The sequence below is a fragment of the Bactrocera latifrons genome, unplaced genomic scaffold (genome assembly GCF_001853355.1).
Source record: "Bactrocera latifrons isolate USDA-ARS-PBARC rearing strain unplaced genomic scaffold, ASM185335v1 scaffold_64, whole genome shotgun sequence".
In the NCBI taxonomy this organism is placed as follows: Eukaryota; Metazoa; Arthropoda; class Insecta; order Diptera; family Tephritidae; genus Bactrocera; species Bactrocera latifrons.
The window spans coordinates 812,405-827,801 of record NW_017537312.1 but is presented as its reverse complement, the minus strand read 5'-3'; the positions used below and the strand labels follow the sequence as shown (position 1 = coordinate 827,801).

At 32.4% G+C, this 15,397-nt stretch overlaps 1 protein-coding gene across 6 annotated transcripts in view; it reads right to left on the bottom strand.

The window, feature by feature from the left end:
* LOC108975367 (facilitated trehalose transporter Tret1) overlaps positions 1-14,514 on the bottom strand; it is a 28,438-nt gene extending 13,924 nt beyond the window's left edge. The window contains exons 1-2 of one of the 6 annotated variants that reach the window (XM_018943800.1): positions 10,801-10,817; positions 2,520-3,043 (exon numbers count right to left, since the gene is read on the bottom strand). In XM_018943800.1, coding sequence (XP_018799345.1) covers positions 2,520-2,557 — 38 coding nt within the window. In that variant the 5' untranslated portion in view covers positions 2,558-3,043; positions 10,801-10,817. Of the gene's footprint in view, positions 1-2,519; positions 3,044-6,890; positions 6,966-6,992; positions 7,150-10,800; positions 10,818-14,364 lie in introns of those variants that run through there. The other 5 variants (XM_018943799.1, XM_018943802.1, XM_018943803.1 and 2 more) reach the window with 5 other exon arrangements.
* Positions 14,515-15,397: the final 883 nt, after the last annotated feature.

Below are 15,397 nucleotides of genomic sequence, written 5' to 3'. Positions count from 1 at the left end.
ACGGGCCAGATTGCTACAGTTGTTACTGTCACGATCTAACCAAAGAAAATGTGGTGCGATCGAAGCGAAATTTCGGAGGCTGAAGCGTCATGGATTGGGGAGCATTTTACTGTGATTCTAGGTTTAACCTGGTACTCATAACATGCCGCATGAACTTCACAGCGTACATGATCCACTCCAACAAAACCTCATTCCATTTGTAAGGCAAGCAACTGAAATCGAATATGTATTCCAACAGGACAATCCCTCGATACATGCTTCTCGGCAAACAAACGCGTGGTTGGAGAGCGAAGAAGTGCCTTTACTTGGTTGGCCGGCAAGCAGTCCCGATTGTAACCCCATAGAAAATCTGTGGGGAGTAATGGCAGGGAAAGTTTACGGCAATGGGCGACAATACAGCAACGTCAATGAGCTTAAAACTTCAATTCAACTTGATTTAAGCGGAGATTTGCTCAAAAATCTTGTTGAGTCTATGCCAAGTCGCATTTTTGCTGTTATTGAAAACCGGGGTGGCCATTCCAAGTACTAAGATTAAGTTAAAGTATCGAGTTTTATTTTATCTTCCATAAGATGTGGAGTGCGCTTAAATGAATGTCTCCTTAAAAATCCTCCAGATTTCTTTAAAATTATGTTAAGTTTTTACTAATTGCTGTTGAATTGATAAAAATTTTAAATTAACAATATGTAAGACAATAGAATGAATAACTTTCAATACGCAAACATATGTGTGCGCATATACAAATGTCTACCACTGTATAAATATATTTAGGCCAATACAAGAACAAGACCTGTCTCTGAAAATGACAAAGAATTTGATCTATTTATTATGTAGGTTGCGTTTTGTATTTCATGAGATGGCAACCCGAGTATTGTAATCTGGCACAACTTTATCGTAAAGTTTGAAATGTTTGATAGTATACATACTCAAAATGTTAGGACATACGAGCGTTGTTAAAATGGTTTATAGTAAATTAAAATATTCATCTCGGCCAAACCATAGAATTTTTTTACAATTTTAAACGTAGATTAACTCAGCAACAGTGCATCGATGAACTTAATTCAGTTTTTGGTGATGAAGCTCTATCAGTATGGCAACGTCAATCGAGGCCGTAGATCACTCCAAAGCGGATTTCGTGAAGGTCGTCCAAAATCAGTTTTTATTTCAGAAACTATTGATGTTGTGTACAAAATAATATTGCCAGATCTTCATGTGACCTATTGTCTGATAATTGTGAGATATAGGCAAGTATAGGCATTAGTGTGACCAGCAGACATTCAATATTACATGGACGTTTTACTATAAACAATTTTTTACTTTGGATCCCACACAATTTATCGATCGCTCCAAAAAAGGCTCGTGTCCATTTGTCGGGTGAAATACAAAAAAAATATGGTAGCGGTGCTTTGAAACAGCAGTCGACTGTATTGGTTTTTTAATATGAGCCCAATTAAACAAAGTTATTCGCGCAAGTTAAGGAACGAATTCCTTATAATAGTAACAAACATAAAAACAACCTTTTGTTTCAGTAAACAGAATGTAAACGACCTTGAGTTGTAACAATTGAAATGCACTATCACTACAACAAACAATTCCAAACAAAGAAACATTAAAACAACATTGAGTTTGAATACCACAATAACCTTATCTTAGGACAAAACAAATGTATCTAAGCAAACAATATATATGTAAACAAACCTAGACAAATAATATAATCTGTATTTAAAGAAACTATCAACTAGTAATAAGTAAACTTACTAGTTAGTATAATTAGAAGTAAGAACCATGTAATAAGTTAGTCTTAAGAGTATAAATAATTAGTACACATTTCGCTGCAGCTCAAAATATATTTTTTTGACTAATTTTTACTTAATGTAAAAATTAACTCGCACGAAGCACTTCAAGCAAATGACACACAACCATCTGTTTGCCAATTGTCTTTCATAACATTAGAAAAACCAACCGCCGAAGACGGATTACTAAGAGGTCAACGATTTTTGAACACCTGAAGAGGCGGTTGATGCGTTGAGAACGCATGTTTTGGAGATACCTCAATCAGAGTGACAAAAATTGGTTCAAGCGCATGCAAAAGTAAAAGCATGTATGTATGTATATACTTAGATCTTAATGGAGATGTTGTGTAAAACCCAAAAGCGATTTTCAGGAAATAAAATTTCGCTTTGTTCTCTAATCCCGAATTATAAAAGGCAGCCTACATAGTGGGAAAAATATTTTTATAATAGAAGCGTTTTAGTTCGAAATCATCTCTTAATTAAATGGAATCAATTAGCTGTTTTTACTGACTTTGAAAAGTACCAATTAAAATCCCCACACGTCGGGGTTTAATTAAATTTTCATTCAGAATTACTGGCTTGTTAAGATCGATTGATGTATTGCCAAACATTAAACCTGTCACAATGGAAATTAAATACATACGTATCTTAGTATATGTAGGTATATATTGAAGAAGTACATATGTGTGTACCAACAACTGTGTACGTTTGCTGTAAATGGAATTTACCCGTTTTTAACTTCCGCTGTTTTGTCCATAGCCGTCATAGTGTTTGTGTTGGAACTACTGGAATGCACGTTTTTTCTATATATTTAGCATATTCTTCTTTTATTGTAAGTATGCGCTTAGATTCGTCGGCATGTCTATGTGTACATACTATGTATGTAAGTACTTATATTACAAAGCTTTTTCGTTCTTTTTTGCACTGTATGACACAATGTTGTTATTGTTCAAAAATTATGTATCATAGTTTTTTCGCGATTAGTTTCACTGATTAACGGTAATTTATTTTATTTTATTTTATTTTTTTGCAATTTGTTTTATTATTTACATTTCACCTTCATTTGCTCACTGCTTGCTTATGCATATACATATTTATGTACATATGTATGTATGTATATAGTATTTGTGTGGGCGTGTTTTGCCTTTTATTGGGAATTTGTGCATAAAACGTGCAAATTTAATTGTCTTCAACAAAGAGGCGCCCAATTATCGTAATGGCTGTATAGAAATCGCTGCTGTTGCTGGTCACACTGAAGCCAAATAATGTTTAAATTTGCATAATAAAAATCATTAATTACAAAACTGCGCTAAAGTGAGCAGAAAAAGTTGTCACGTTTTTGTTGTTTTTTTTTTTTATATTTGAAATTAACTTTTTTCATATTTCTCTGGTATGAACTTAAACGCAGCTTTTGTCTTTAGTTTTTTGTTTGACAGACCTATCTACCACTTACAGGTTAAAGTTTGTTTGTATGTACATACATATGTGTTAGAGTATAATAAAGTCACGGACGACATAAATATTAGACAGGGTACACGAGCGCATCACAAATTTTATGTAATATGATAACTTTGCAACAACTTTAATGGCACTTATAGTATGTATAGATATAAATAAATATATACTATGTGTTAATAGGTGTGTGTTAGCAATTAAAAGGGTTCAAGTTGAATGCGATGACCGCTGTAAGAGAAAAATCTCAATTAGCTTTACTAAGGTGCTTGGAGACAAAAGAAAGATCGTCTAAAATAAAAATAAGCAAAATAAATTAAACTAAAATTACACACACCAGAAGAAAAGCATAGCAAAACGCTTCATGAAAGGCATGCATTTATTTTCAATTTTATTTACTTCTGTCATTTAGATGACTTTATATGTTTCTACGATTATTTCTAGTAACATATCTCGATTATATTTGCATCTGTGTGTGTATGTGTGTGTGTGTAAGCGTTGAAGAGAAAACGTTGTGTGCTCAAAGCATCTTCAACAGGTTGAAAGAACTACCGGATTTTACCACGAGCTTCTAACTAAGAAATCAGGCTCAACTTTGAAATATGGTTAACAGCTCAAAAAATAAAACAAAAAGTAAATAAAAAGCAGCGAAACCACACAATATGTTAAGTGATGCGAAGAAGTTTCTTCATTCGAAAACAAGTTTCATTAATTTCGAGGTGTTGCGCTTTTTATTGCTTACAATAAGCTTACTGTATGGCTATGGACATATTTTTACAGCAGATATTTTTGTATGAAACATGCCCTTCAAACCGATTTACTATTATAGAGATAAACTATACATTTACCGGTGTACCGGTATGAAGTGAGCTTTAAGATACAAGTTGTTAGTGGGGAACATTTGATGTGAAGTTTTTCAGTTTGGTTGGCATGACATCTGTCAAACATATTCAATAACCTTCCAGTTATTAAACAAACAACATCTTATTTTTTCATTATGTCGAAATTGTCAAATTGTGTACCGAAAAGTGTTGATTTGCGGAAAACATTATTTTTTTCCATTTGAGTGCTGCAGAGTCGCAGCGAATGCTTGTCGAGGGATAAGGTCATAAAGCTCTATCAGAAGAAAAGATATTTTCAACGGTTCAGAGATAATGATTTGGATGTGAGAAATGAAGAGCGTGGAAGGCCACCCAGAAAGTTTGAAACCGCTGAACTGCTGACAGTACTGGATGAAGATGATACTTTGAGTCAAAAGCAAAAGGTGGCCATGTTGAATTTTGCATAACAAATCATTGGATAATCCGGAGCAACCATTAACATCGACTGCAAAAAAAGATCGATTCGGTAAGAATGCTCTGTGTTTGGTATGATCAGAAGGTTGTGCTATATCATGAGCTTCTAAAACTTTGTGAAACTGTTAATACTAACCGCTACGTACAACAAATGTTCACTTTGAAACATGCACTGATCGAAAAACGACCAGAGTGGATCACGGTAAAGTAATTTTGTTACACAAAAATGCACTTGCACACAAAGCAAAAGCGGTTCGTTTCGATTACCATTTTTTTTCGTCGATGGGACATGCATTGACTGAGCAGCAAGCACTTCGATTCCAACGGAGAAGTCGAAAATTGGGTGTCGGATTGGTTTGCTTCAAAAGTCGAACATTTCTATTGGTATCCACAAATTGTCAGAATGGTCAAAATGTTTAAAAAGCAATGATCGATACTTTGAATAGTTATTTATTTTACTTTCTCATTGAAAATTGGAACTTCATATTCACAAAAAGGCTCACTTCATACCGGCACACAAGTTGTATTCAAATCATTTTAATTAGCTACATTTAAAAAAGCTATAAAACTCGCACAAATTATAATTATCATAATGTAAATATAACATAAAAACCAATTCAATTTTTGCAAAAGAATTTGTACAACACTTTACATATCCAATGCATTAGTAAAGCATTAACTGAGATTACTTTGGATCTCTGGGCCTGATTTTAATACTCTATATACATAAATAGGTATATCTTTTAAGACATCAAATGCATTATTGTTGTTAAATTAACTTTAAGCATTGCACGGGTAAACACAAAACTTGACTATAACTTTAAAGCAGTAAATTTCCATGTTCTAGGTCGTAATTAGACGAAAAAAATATATATCATGAAAAAGTTTGCTTGTTTATTTAGGAAACCGCTTTACGATATTTTTTAAAATATATGGTTTTTATTTTCAATTTTTAAGTGAAATCACTTAAAAAAAATTTTATTATTTTCATTAAGTTCAAAATAACTTACAAAAAAGTAAAAGTGCTCAGCTATAATATCTCTTACTAAACCCCAAATATAGTATTATTACTATAACTTTTACAAAAGCAAACTTTATACGGGAAAAAGGTATTTTCTTATCGTTTTTGCTCATAATTAATCAGAAAATCATAAAATAAACTTTAGGACAAAGAACCAAAATTTTTTTGTAGAGTCGTGTTATTTCAAGTTTCTACAAGAGCTACTTTACATTATTTATCATATTTAATGAATTGTTAATTCATAATGTTACTCATCCGCCATGTAGCTTTTTCTGCTCAATATTGTGTTTAAAACCATTTAACTAACAACTAAATATTGAACGTTGTTAAAGATTTTAGTGGGATTAATTTATTATTATATCACATATAAATATGCGTAAGCTCTAATCACTTAGCCAACTAGTAGAAAAAATTACGGAATTTCAGAAAAAACTAAAAGTTAATTTCAAAGTTTTGCAAACACTGATCTATTATAATTTTAAATATGTATATACATATAAAAGTATTAGAAATACTTATGTGTGCATATCAAATTGTGGTAATTTGCCATTCATAATTGGTATGAACATTAAAATTTTACAGTGCATTTCATAGGCTTGTGTGTTGTGAGTGTTTGAGCATGCATTTGCGTGCATATACATATATACTTATATAAGTGTATTTTACTGCTGTAAGCGTTTCCAAATAGTGTGTTAGCATAATTACTGTACATTAACATTCCTTACATTGGCAACCCATAACCTACAAATGGATTTTTCGACTGAAAGAGCATTGCAGCACTCAAAAGTAAACCTCAAAAAATATTCTAAATAAAACTAAATATTATGTAAAAATAATAATAATCAAAAATATTATCATATTTTTATTCATAATCAAAAATATAATCATATTTTTATTATTATTATAAATGTTTTTATTATAATTCATTTTATTATTATTCACAAAGTGAAATACTCAGCAAGCTGTTAAGAAATCCGTTCAGTTTATTTGTGTTTTGAAAGCGAAAGGTCGCATAATTATACTACAAGTATATCACTGGGAGGCAATATGCATTTTTTATTTCATGTTATTTGCTATATCAATAATTTTTTAACACCATTCGGATTTTGTTTTTTTTTTATAATTTTTTCAGTTTTTTAGTATTAAATTATGATGACTTTTTTCTTGTCAAGGCACCAGCAGGTCTGAATATATTTATATAAAAAAACATTTTTGTCTACAAAAATATTCATGCACGATTAATTTGGAGATACCAATATAATGAACAACAAATTGTGCATTTTTGTGTCAGAGTTTTGTTTTATTAATCCATAATGAAATAAATTAGCGACAGAAATTGAGCACACAACAATAGCAGTAAGCTAGGCAGGTTGTCAAACACAATTAATTAGTAGATAAATATAATTATAAATTAGGTAAACAAATTTGTATACAATTTCGCTTTTTATGATTTGTTTCTTTCATCTCATTTTTTATTTTTTTGCACTGATCGTTATATTTTGCTGCACGAACCGGAAAACTCGCTTAACAAATTTCGATTTTAATCTAAACTGCTATAAGGCACCGCTATGTTTGCTTCATGTTAGCGCCTCCACGTTCTGAGCAACACTAATTCGAGTTTTGAAGTTCCGCAATACACATTACAGAGCTCGCTTTCATTGCAGCGTCTCGTTTCGCCTGTCTGTACAGTTGTACATTTGTTTTGAGTGTGCAATACTGTTACCTATTTAATGGTGTTGTCAACGTTTAGGCCCGCCTTATAGTTAGTTACGATGGACTACTGCCATTATATTTTGCACACATCCTTTGCTATCCAAGAAGCTGCCCATTTGTCGGAACCGCCAATTTCGGACCACTGTGGCATTCAGTTGCCAAATATACTGAACGAGCGGTATTAAATGCTTTGTGATTTGATAACATAAGAATGGCATATATCTGTCATATAAACTGAACGATCAAAACAAAGTTCTTGTAAGGAAAGCTTTTTTGTTTGACAATATAGTTTATAATCTTACATATATGTATACCAAGTATATAAAACATATATATTTCTAAAAGTAATAATATTAAAAATTTATTTTGTCTTGTAGAATTTAATCGAGTTTTGCAACGCGACCTACTATTGTGCCCTCCCCCCCATAACATGCACTCGCATCCTTTGCTCCTAGCACTATGATGAATTCCAGGAACTTACTGAGGTGATGTAATCCCTATCCAGATAGGTGTGTTTCTTCAAGCTGCAGTTCCTTATATAAAAAGCTGATTAGATATTTTCAGTAGTTAAAAGTTAGCTATAGTTCTGGAGAAATTAGATCGTAATCTGACGCAAGTAATTTCACTGGGAGAAATCTATAGTAAGCAATACTAAAAGAATTTATGAGACTTTCAAGATTTTTTTAAAACTGTTCAAAAACATTTCATTGAGTATTTGATAACAAAGTTGATTATAATTGAGATCATCTAACATCTGAAATCAAACATACAGAAAATATGCGATTTCAATTGTAAATGTAGACATTTTCTTTAATTTTTTTGCGTCATGGAGCATTTATTTATTCACTAATTTGTTCTTATTTTTAAACTCATAAGGAAACTTAGCCCATCTGTCTCGTTCTTATGTTTTTCTTAAGTGATCACAAATTCCCCGTTCATTAAATCTTTCTGGTATACTTTGAGACAGTTATTTCCCGTACGCTCTCGGTATAGATTTATGATGCATGCTCTCTTCAAACTCAACCTATAGAATATGTAGGCGCACAGTTCTATTAAAAAAAAAAAAACTTTTTCGTAAAATTTCATTTTAGAGGGTGTGGGAATTGTATTCACAGCTCACTGTTTAGTTGTCGCGCACTTAACTCACTATCATCTCTGATAAGAGCCTATGTTACCGTCATACTCACACATAACATATTTACATATGTATATGTATGTCCACTTCTCTCTTCAGGTTTTCGATTGGTTTTATGCAAACCATTTCATTCGGCTTTGGCTACGAAACTTTTGATTTTGTTTAAGCCATGCTTAGGCATGCTCACACGACGCTAGTTGCCTCACTGTGAATCTTTCAGCTCTTGCGCATTTTGGTAGAAAGCCATTATGTTAATACTGATCATAAAACAAATCAAGTAGTAAGTGGCGCAAAGAAAATATATAGTAAAACACGGCGCAACAAATCAAAATAGATAAATAAATCATTCGGTTTACTACTACCACTATTATACCATAAGTACATGACATTAGCAATCTCTATGTTGGTTGGGACTAAGCATTTTAATTGCACTCAATGTATGCTGATGCATTACCATATACTTAAGTAGGTATGCATGTAAGTTGAAATGTATTTTCATTGCCACTTTGTAATTGCATTTTTTATTTGGCATCTCATTTTCACCCTTTCTAAGTATGCATTACTACTTTTATTCGCTGAAATCCGGGGAATTTCGGTTTTGATTGTTGTTGATAAATTGTAAAACTTCCGTTGCTCGCACCGATCTCAACACATTTCACACTCGCTGGCGAAATTTTGTTAATATGAAATAATTGTCTGGGAAATATAAAAGTGTGTATGTATGTGAGTGTACGCAATCAAAGTTATTTATGGTATTTATGTGAGTTGAAGTGTGTATTTGCATGTCTGTAATTGCTTCGACACTTAGAACAAACGCATCAGGAACTTTGGCAGTGAAGGAAGTTTTCAACAACGAACCGGTTTTTTTTTGTCATAGACACCACTATTCGCAGCACTAGCAAAGCTCAATAAGAATTCGCAACAATATACATATATACGTATAGATGTGTCTACAGTTATGTTTATATTAATGTCAGTATGAATTGATATGGTTCTATGATAAAAATTGATGCGTTTCCAACAGAAATTGCATCCAAAATTATATTTATACCCTGAAGAGGGTAATATTAAGTTTGCCACTAGACAAAACGTCAGAGACACTACAAAATACATATGTACATGTACATATAAACAATCAGCATGATGAGTTGAGTTGATTTAGCCATCTCCCTCAGTTTTTGAGATGTCGGCCAGAAATTGACATACGTCCTTTTGTCCTCAAAAAGCTTTTCATTTTTCGAAACCGCCGATACCAAAGCACTATAGCGTAAACATGGCTACCATACAAACTGAACGATCGGAAGAAAGTGCGAACGATCGAATCACTATAACATATAACTGCCATACGAACTGAACGAATAAAGTTTTTGTAATGAATCATTTGTAAAAGTGATTTAATTATTATTAGTTTAACTCTTTCGTCCTTTCTCTGAAATGTTTTCCTTCAGTAATCATCTGCTTGTCAAAACTTACTGCACATGGATTCTAGCTGCAGATCATTGTGCAGATCTGCTTGCAATTATTAAGTTGAAGTAACACATAATGTATTTGTCCAAGCCATACACCGAACGAACTATACATTTAATAAAAAGCTCAAATAATAAAAAAAATATGCAAGACTGTACAAAAAAAAACAAAAAAGTTAACGTCGATTGCACCGAGTCATATATACCTTCACAGGTAAGTTTATTTCTCATAGCAACTACATGCATATGGAGGGAAACGGACATATGCAAAGTTTCAAATCGCACTTGCTTATTTATCGAAATAATGGTTTTTTGTAAAGAGGAATCAAAATATAAGAGGAGAGTTTTATGAATATAAATAGATATTAGCTTAATTATTGTTTTATACTATCTTTAATCGATCAATTGGTTCTTTTGTTGTTTCACACCTATTTTCTGCTTCTTTTATGAACACACATCTCAATTACACTTTTGAAATCTATTCAATTTAACAAAAGAACATAATCCTATAATTTGAAAATATTTGTTTATATCGTAGCATTCGAAAACAAGTTGAATTAAAATTGATCTGCACTCAATTGTCAATACTCAGCGAGCGCTGCTTTTATTATGAACACAATTGTACCTGAAACCAGGAGACGGTTGTGCAAAATCATGCCGTAGATTTCATTAAGAGTTTGAAGTGTAATAAATTATTAGAATATGCAAAAATAATCCACTTAAACACACTTTTCATATTGTAAATCATTCCACCATTTTTTCTCTTCTTAACACTTTTGCACTTCAGAAAAATAATGAACACAATTGCAAATATACATACATATGTCCATTCTGTGATATCCCCAGTGGAATTTAATGGTAATGGGATCGGCTATAGTTTTCACTTATTTTAAATACATTTCAATTAGTTTAATTCAATTTCCGTACATTTTTACCCACTTCACCACTGTTTCATTTAACGGTTGCATTGTATTAGATATCCGGTTGTGGACTTTTGCATTCTACTTTTATATAAAACGAATTTATTTATTTTTATTTTTTACTTTGAATTAATCTCTTGTACTAAACAAATAATGACGGCATTAAGTGCAGTTACTGCCACTTATGATGCAATTACGCACTCCGACGCGTATTTCGACGAACATAACTCCATACATACATACTACGAGCAAACCCATTGAGTATATTGAGTATTTCTTGAAGAAGTACTCTCAATGATTTTAAAGTACACACACTTTTGCCACTGATCTGTCATAATAATCAGCAAAATCTTGTTGGATTGTTGATATTGATCTTGCAGATCATGGCTATTGGCGTTGACATTCAAACCGCTGTAAGTAAATGTGGCTGTTGCGGTACTCCAAATGCAAGTGCCAAGCAAATATGTAAGATTAACTGTTATTGGTAATATAATGGGGGGTTTCGAAATAGATATTTATTGGCATAAAAACGTACCATGTAATCTCTCCGGTCAATGTACTACATTGTATATATGTATGTATTCGAGAAACATTTGTTTAAATATTTGCTATTTGTAGAATCTGCTTGTCTTTTATAAATTAACGAGCGAATTTATCTGCAGCTTAAATATTTGTTCACATAACGGTTATTTATAGCATCAAGAATATTCCAAGACATCTACATTTATAGTTTTTTATATATGTATGATATGATTCGGAAACATGAGGCGCATTGATAATTGTAACTTTTAATATACTTTGTATTAGTTTGACAGTTGGTCCGTTATGAAATTTCAAAAACAAAAAGTAATAAAGAGATATCGTATGTTAATGAAAGACTAAAGAGCAGCATTAACTTTGGTTGCACCGTCAATACACCATCCGTCACAAATCCAAAATATTCCACACAAGAACTTGATTTTGATCAGTCAGATTGTATGGCAGCTATATGCTATGGTGGTCCGATCTGAGATTGTACCGTTGTACCGCCTTATATAATAATCCGTACCAAATTTCATAAATAAATAATATGTCGTCAAATAGAAAAGTTTTCCGTACAAAGACATGATTTTGATTGTTCAATTTCCTATAATGGTCCGCTATCGCCGGTTCCAAGGTGGTCAAATTGCCTCTCTGCCGCTTGGTATCCTCGCAAACACTAATCATAGGGTGTTCGACATTTTCTTCTGCGTATTACAAATTTCGTGGCAATCTTAATATACACCGTTCGGGTTATAAAAACGGTAGCATGATGAGTGTTATGTGGGCTCTGCACTAAATGTAATAAACTCAATTTTTGGCGTCGACACGTGGCAATAGACGGCACCTGGCTCAAACAATTCACTCCGTAGTCAATCATCCAAACTGAACTGCAAACGATGAGCCGAATAATGAATGTGTGGAAGAGTACTATTGTCGGCTGGCACAGTTATAGCCCTGACAGACGGCAGCGCTAATATGCGTTAGCGGGCTTAATTTACATTTACTTGCGCATTTGACCCATGTTAATGCAAGTTTGTAATGCACAAGAATTTCGTGCATTTAGCTGAATTTACCAAATTTGAGTAGGCAACACTGTTCAAAAATGGCAGAGTTTTGCTAGTTTTTTACAGATTTCAGACACTTTCACCGTTCCCACGACAGTCGGGTCTACGAAAACCGGAACGTACCCGGATTTTTATACGGCTAAGGACTGTCAACTCGGCAGAATTCTACCGTTACAACAACAACAACGCTTCCTGTAACTTAATGTTGTTCTTTCTGTAATAAGACTTTCACGATTGTATTGCAACACAAAATTTTCGGACTTTTCAATTTTGACTTAACCTTCATTAAAGCTTCAGTTTTCTGATCTAAAGTAAAGGAAACTGGGGAGAATCCAGTTGGCGCTCTATGAGAAGTGGTAAAGTATGGTTTATTTATTTTATTTTGGTTCAAATCGAGCAAGCATTTTATAATAAATGTGTTTTTAAAAAGTTCGCAATTATGATGATCTTGTAGTAGTTTCTAACATAACCATTATATAATAGGTTGATAACCAATCCAAATGTTTTTCACCATAATTATTTGCAATTTGACTTTCGTAGCTGTAATTAATTGCGAAATGTATGTATATAGAGTAAATCTATTAGATAATGACAACACTTACTCTATTCAAAACGTTTAAAAGCACAGATGCCCTTTTAACACTTGTTCGATTAATGACGTTTCGTTGATGTGAGGCCGTGAAGAAAATATCCCGTAAATATTGCCATAATTTCTCTTTTCAGTAACAAATATTTTTGATTTTTTCGATGCGCACAACTAACACTTTTTCGGTAGTAAAATACCGCTTTCTTTAAAGGTTTATTTACTTTTGTTTTTAAGGACGGAGCCTGCTTTGGAGGCTTCAAAAAATCGATTTTTTTTTTTGGGGGGAAAGAAATGATTGATTAAAGCGAAATTTCTAGGTTTATAGTTTTGTATTTAAAAATCATCCAACAATTTTTTTGTATACGAAATCTTTGATATTCTGCCTTTGGGAAGCAATTGCCCATGCATCTCGCATGTGCATTTTTCGGACGTCGGGCAGGTTTGCAGCCCGCAATTTCTATGGGAAACAAAAAATTCAAAGACATTCATATTTGTTAATAACTTATCTTCTTGTTAAACTAAGAAAATTCTAAAAATTAACGTGTAARTTTCTGAAAAATTTTCACCATTGAAAAAAGTGGTTTTTGACCAAAAAAAWTATTTAATGTTGTTTAAAAATATGGTCAAACTTAACTTTTCTTAGTTTATTTTTTAGTTTAAATAGAAGATAATTTAATGCCAAAGATAATAAACTTTGCCCAAATTCCATACGACGTTTAGTTTTTTTTTTCCTATCCTGTCCGCCAATTAAGAAAAATCGTAAAACTGRAAAACCGAGAAGTTGCGCGTCAAAGTTTTCGCTTTATGTCCAAGCGCTCATACATACATATATCTGCTAGACGCTCGGTCACTACTTCTAGCTTCGACAATTTTTCGAATTCGCATCTATAACTTGGGAGACATATTCCTAGATAAGTTTTAAAAAGGTTTAAGCAAGAAAAATCCCCCCCTTAACGAGCAAATGTCGAATAAAGGCGTTTCAGCTTTATATCTAAGTTAAGCCACACTCACACTTTTTTTAAACTAAATCTCTGCCTTTGAATCGTTGCCGTTATTTCTTGATTATTTGCTATGGAATTAGCAAAGCAGTTATATTAACGTCATTATTATATAATATTCTAAAACTGACAATTAATATTGCAGTTCGACACTTACTCACTCACAGAACAATCAAGCAAATATTAAAAACTTATTTAAGTAGTTAATTTGCTTTATAGGAACAATAAAACACCCAAATTAAAGAGTGTTAATTATTCACAAGACTCAGTAATCCGATAATTGTTTTAACTCTCATTTTTTCGTAAATATTAGCGAATTACTATTTAAACTCATGCTATTACATACATACATATGTATTTATGTATTTTTTGGCTCACTCCCACATTTTCAAATAACTTACATTGACGGAATGTGGCGACTCAGGTTTCGTCTTAACCTAGCCTCGGCCATGGCGAACTAGTTCCCGTTTTAACTACAATTTAAGACACTTGCAAATCTTCTATTTTACCACCAATGAAACGTCCAAGCCATTTTCGTTTTATAAGCATACTAAATAACAAAAGAGTCAGTTATCCGATTTCGGGTGCTTTTAGAAATTATTTCCATATTCATACATACTTTTCCATTATACAATTCTATGAATACGCAAGTGGGTATATGCTGATTTTTTACACTTTTTGTTTGTTTGTTATTTTTATGTACAGATAAATGTTATATGGGTACCTTCGGGATTATATTTCAGTGTTTGTGTAAAATAAAGGCGCTCCATCAAGTGCGCATGGTTGCCAGTTTATGATGCCGTCATCGGATGCTATGATTTTAAATTAGTTCAAATACGTTAATCAGCAGTGTCAACAAACAACAGTTGAACGTTTGCTCATCTTTACACAAGCATGCGCTCCACCTCTAACAATAAATTAACAAAAATAATATATAAACTTGTGCAAAGAAATGTAATTCAATGTTTTTAGCAAAATTTGGGCGGTACATTTTCATTAGTGTTAAATTAGCCGTCGGCTTATAAAACTCTGTATCAAGATCAATTTTCACAGAACAATCAAGCAAATTCGCAATAAAAACATAAATGTAAACAAAGGAGCGCAGAGAAAAGTTTACACCAAAAACTTAAATTGAAAGTATTATGAGAAGTATTCACCTTAATCATAAAAAAATATGTACTATTAGTAATTTTAGTTTCGGTGAAATTTTTATATATTATAAAAACTTAAATATTTGACGCTTTTTAACATTAGCCTTGCGAATTTTTTTATTGAAATATTTTTGACTAAAAATTAGATTGGATTGAATAGGATTCAAAATTAAAATTTCAATTCTTAATTCCGATGTTCGAATTGGAATTTTGAATCGGGTTTGAGTTGGGATTAAAAAGAGAAAATTTAATATTTTGATAAAAATATCCCCAACATCAGGAT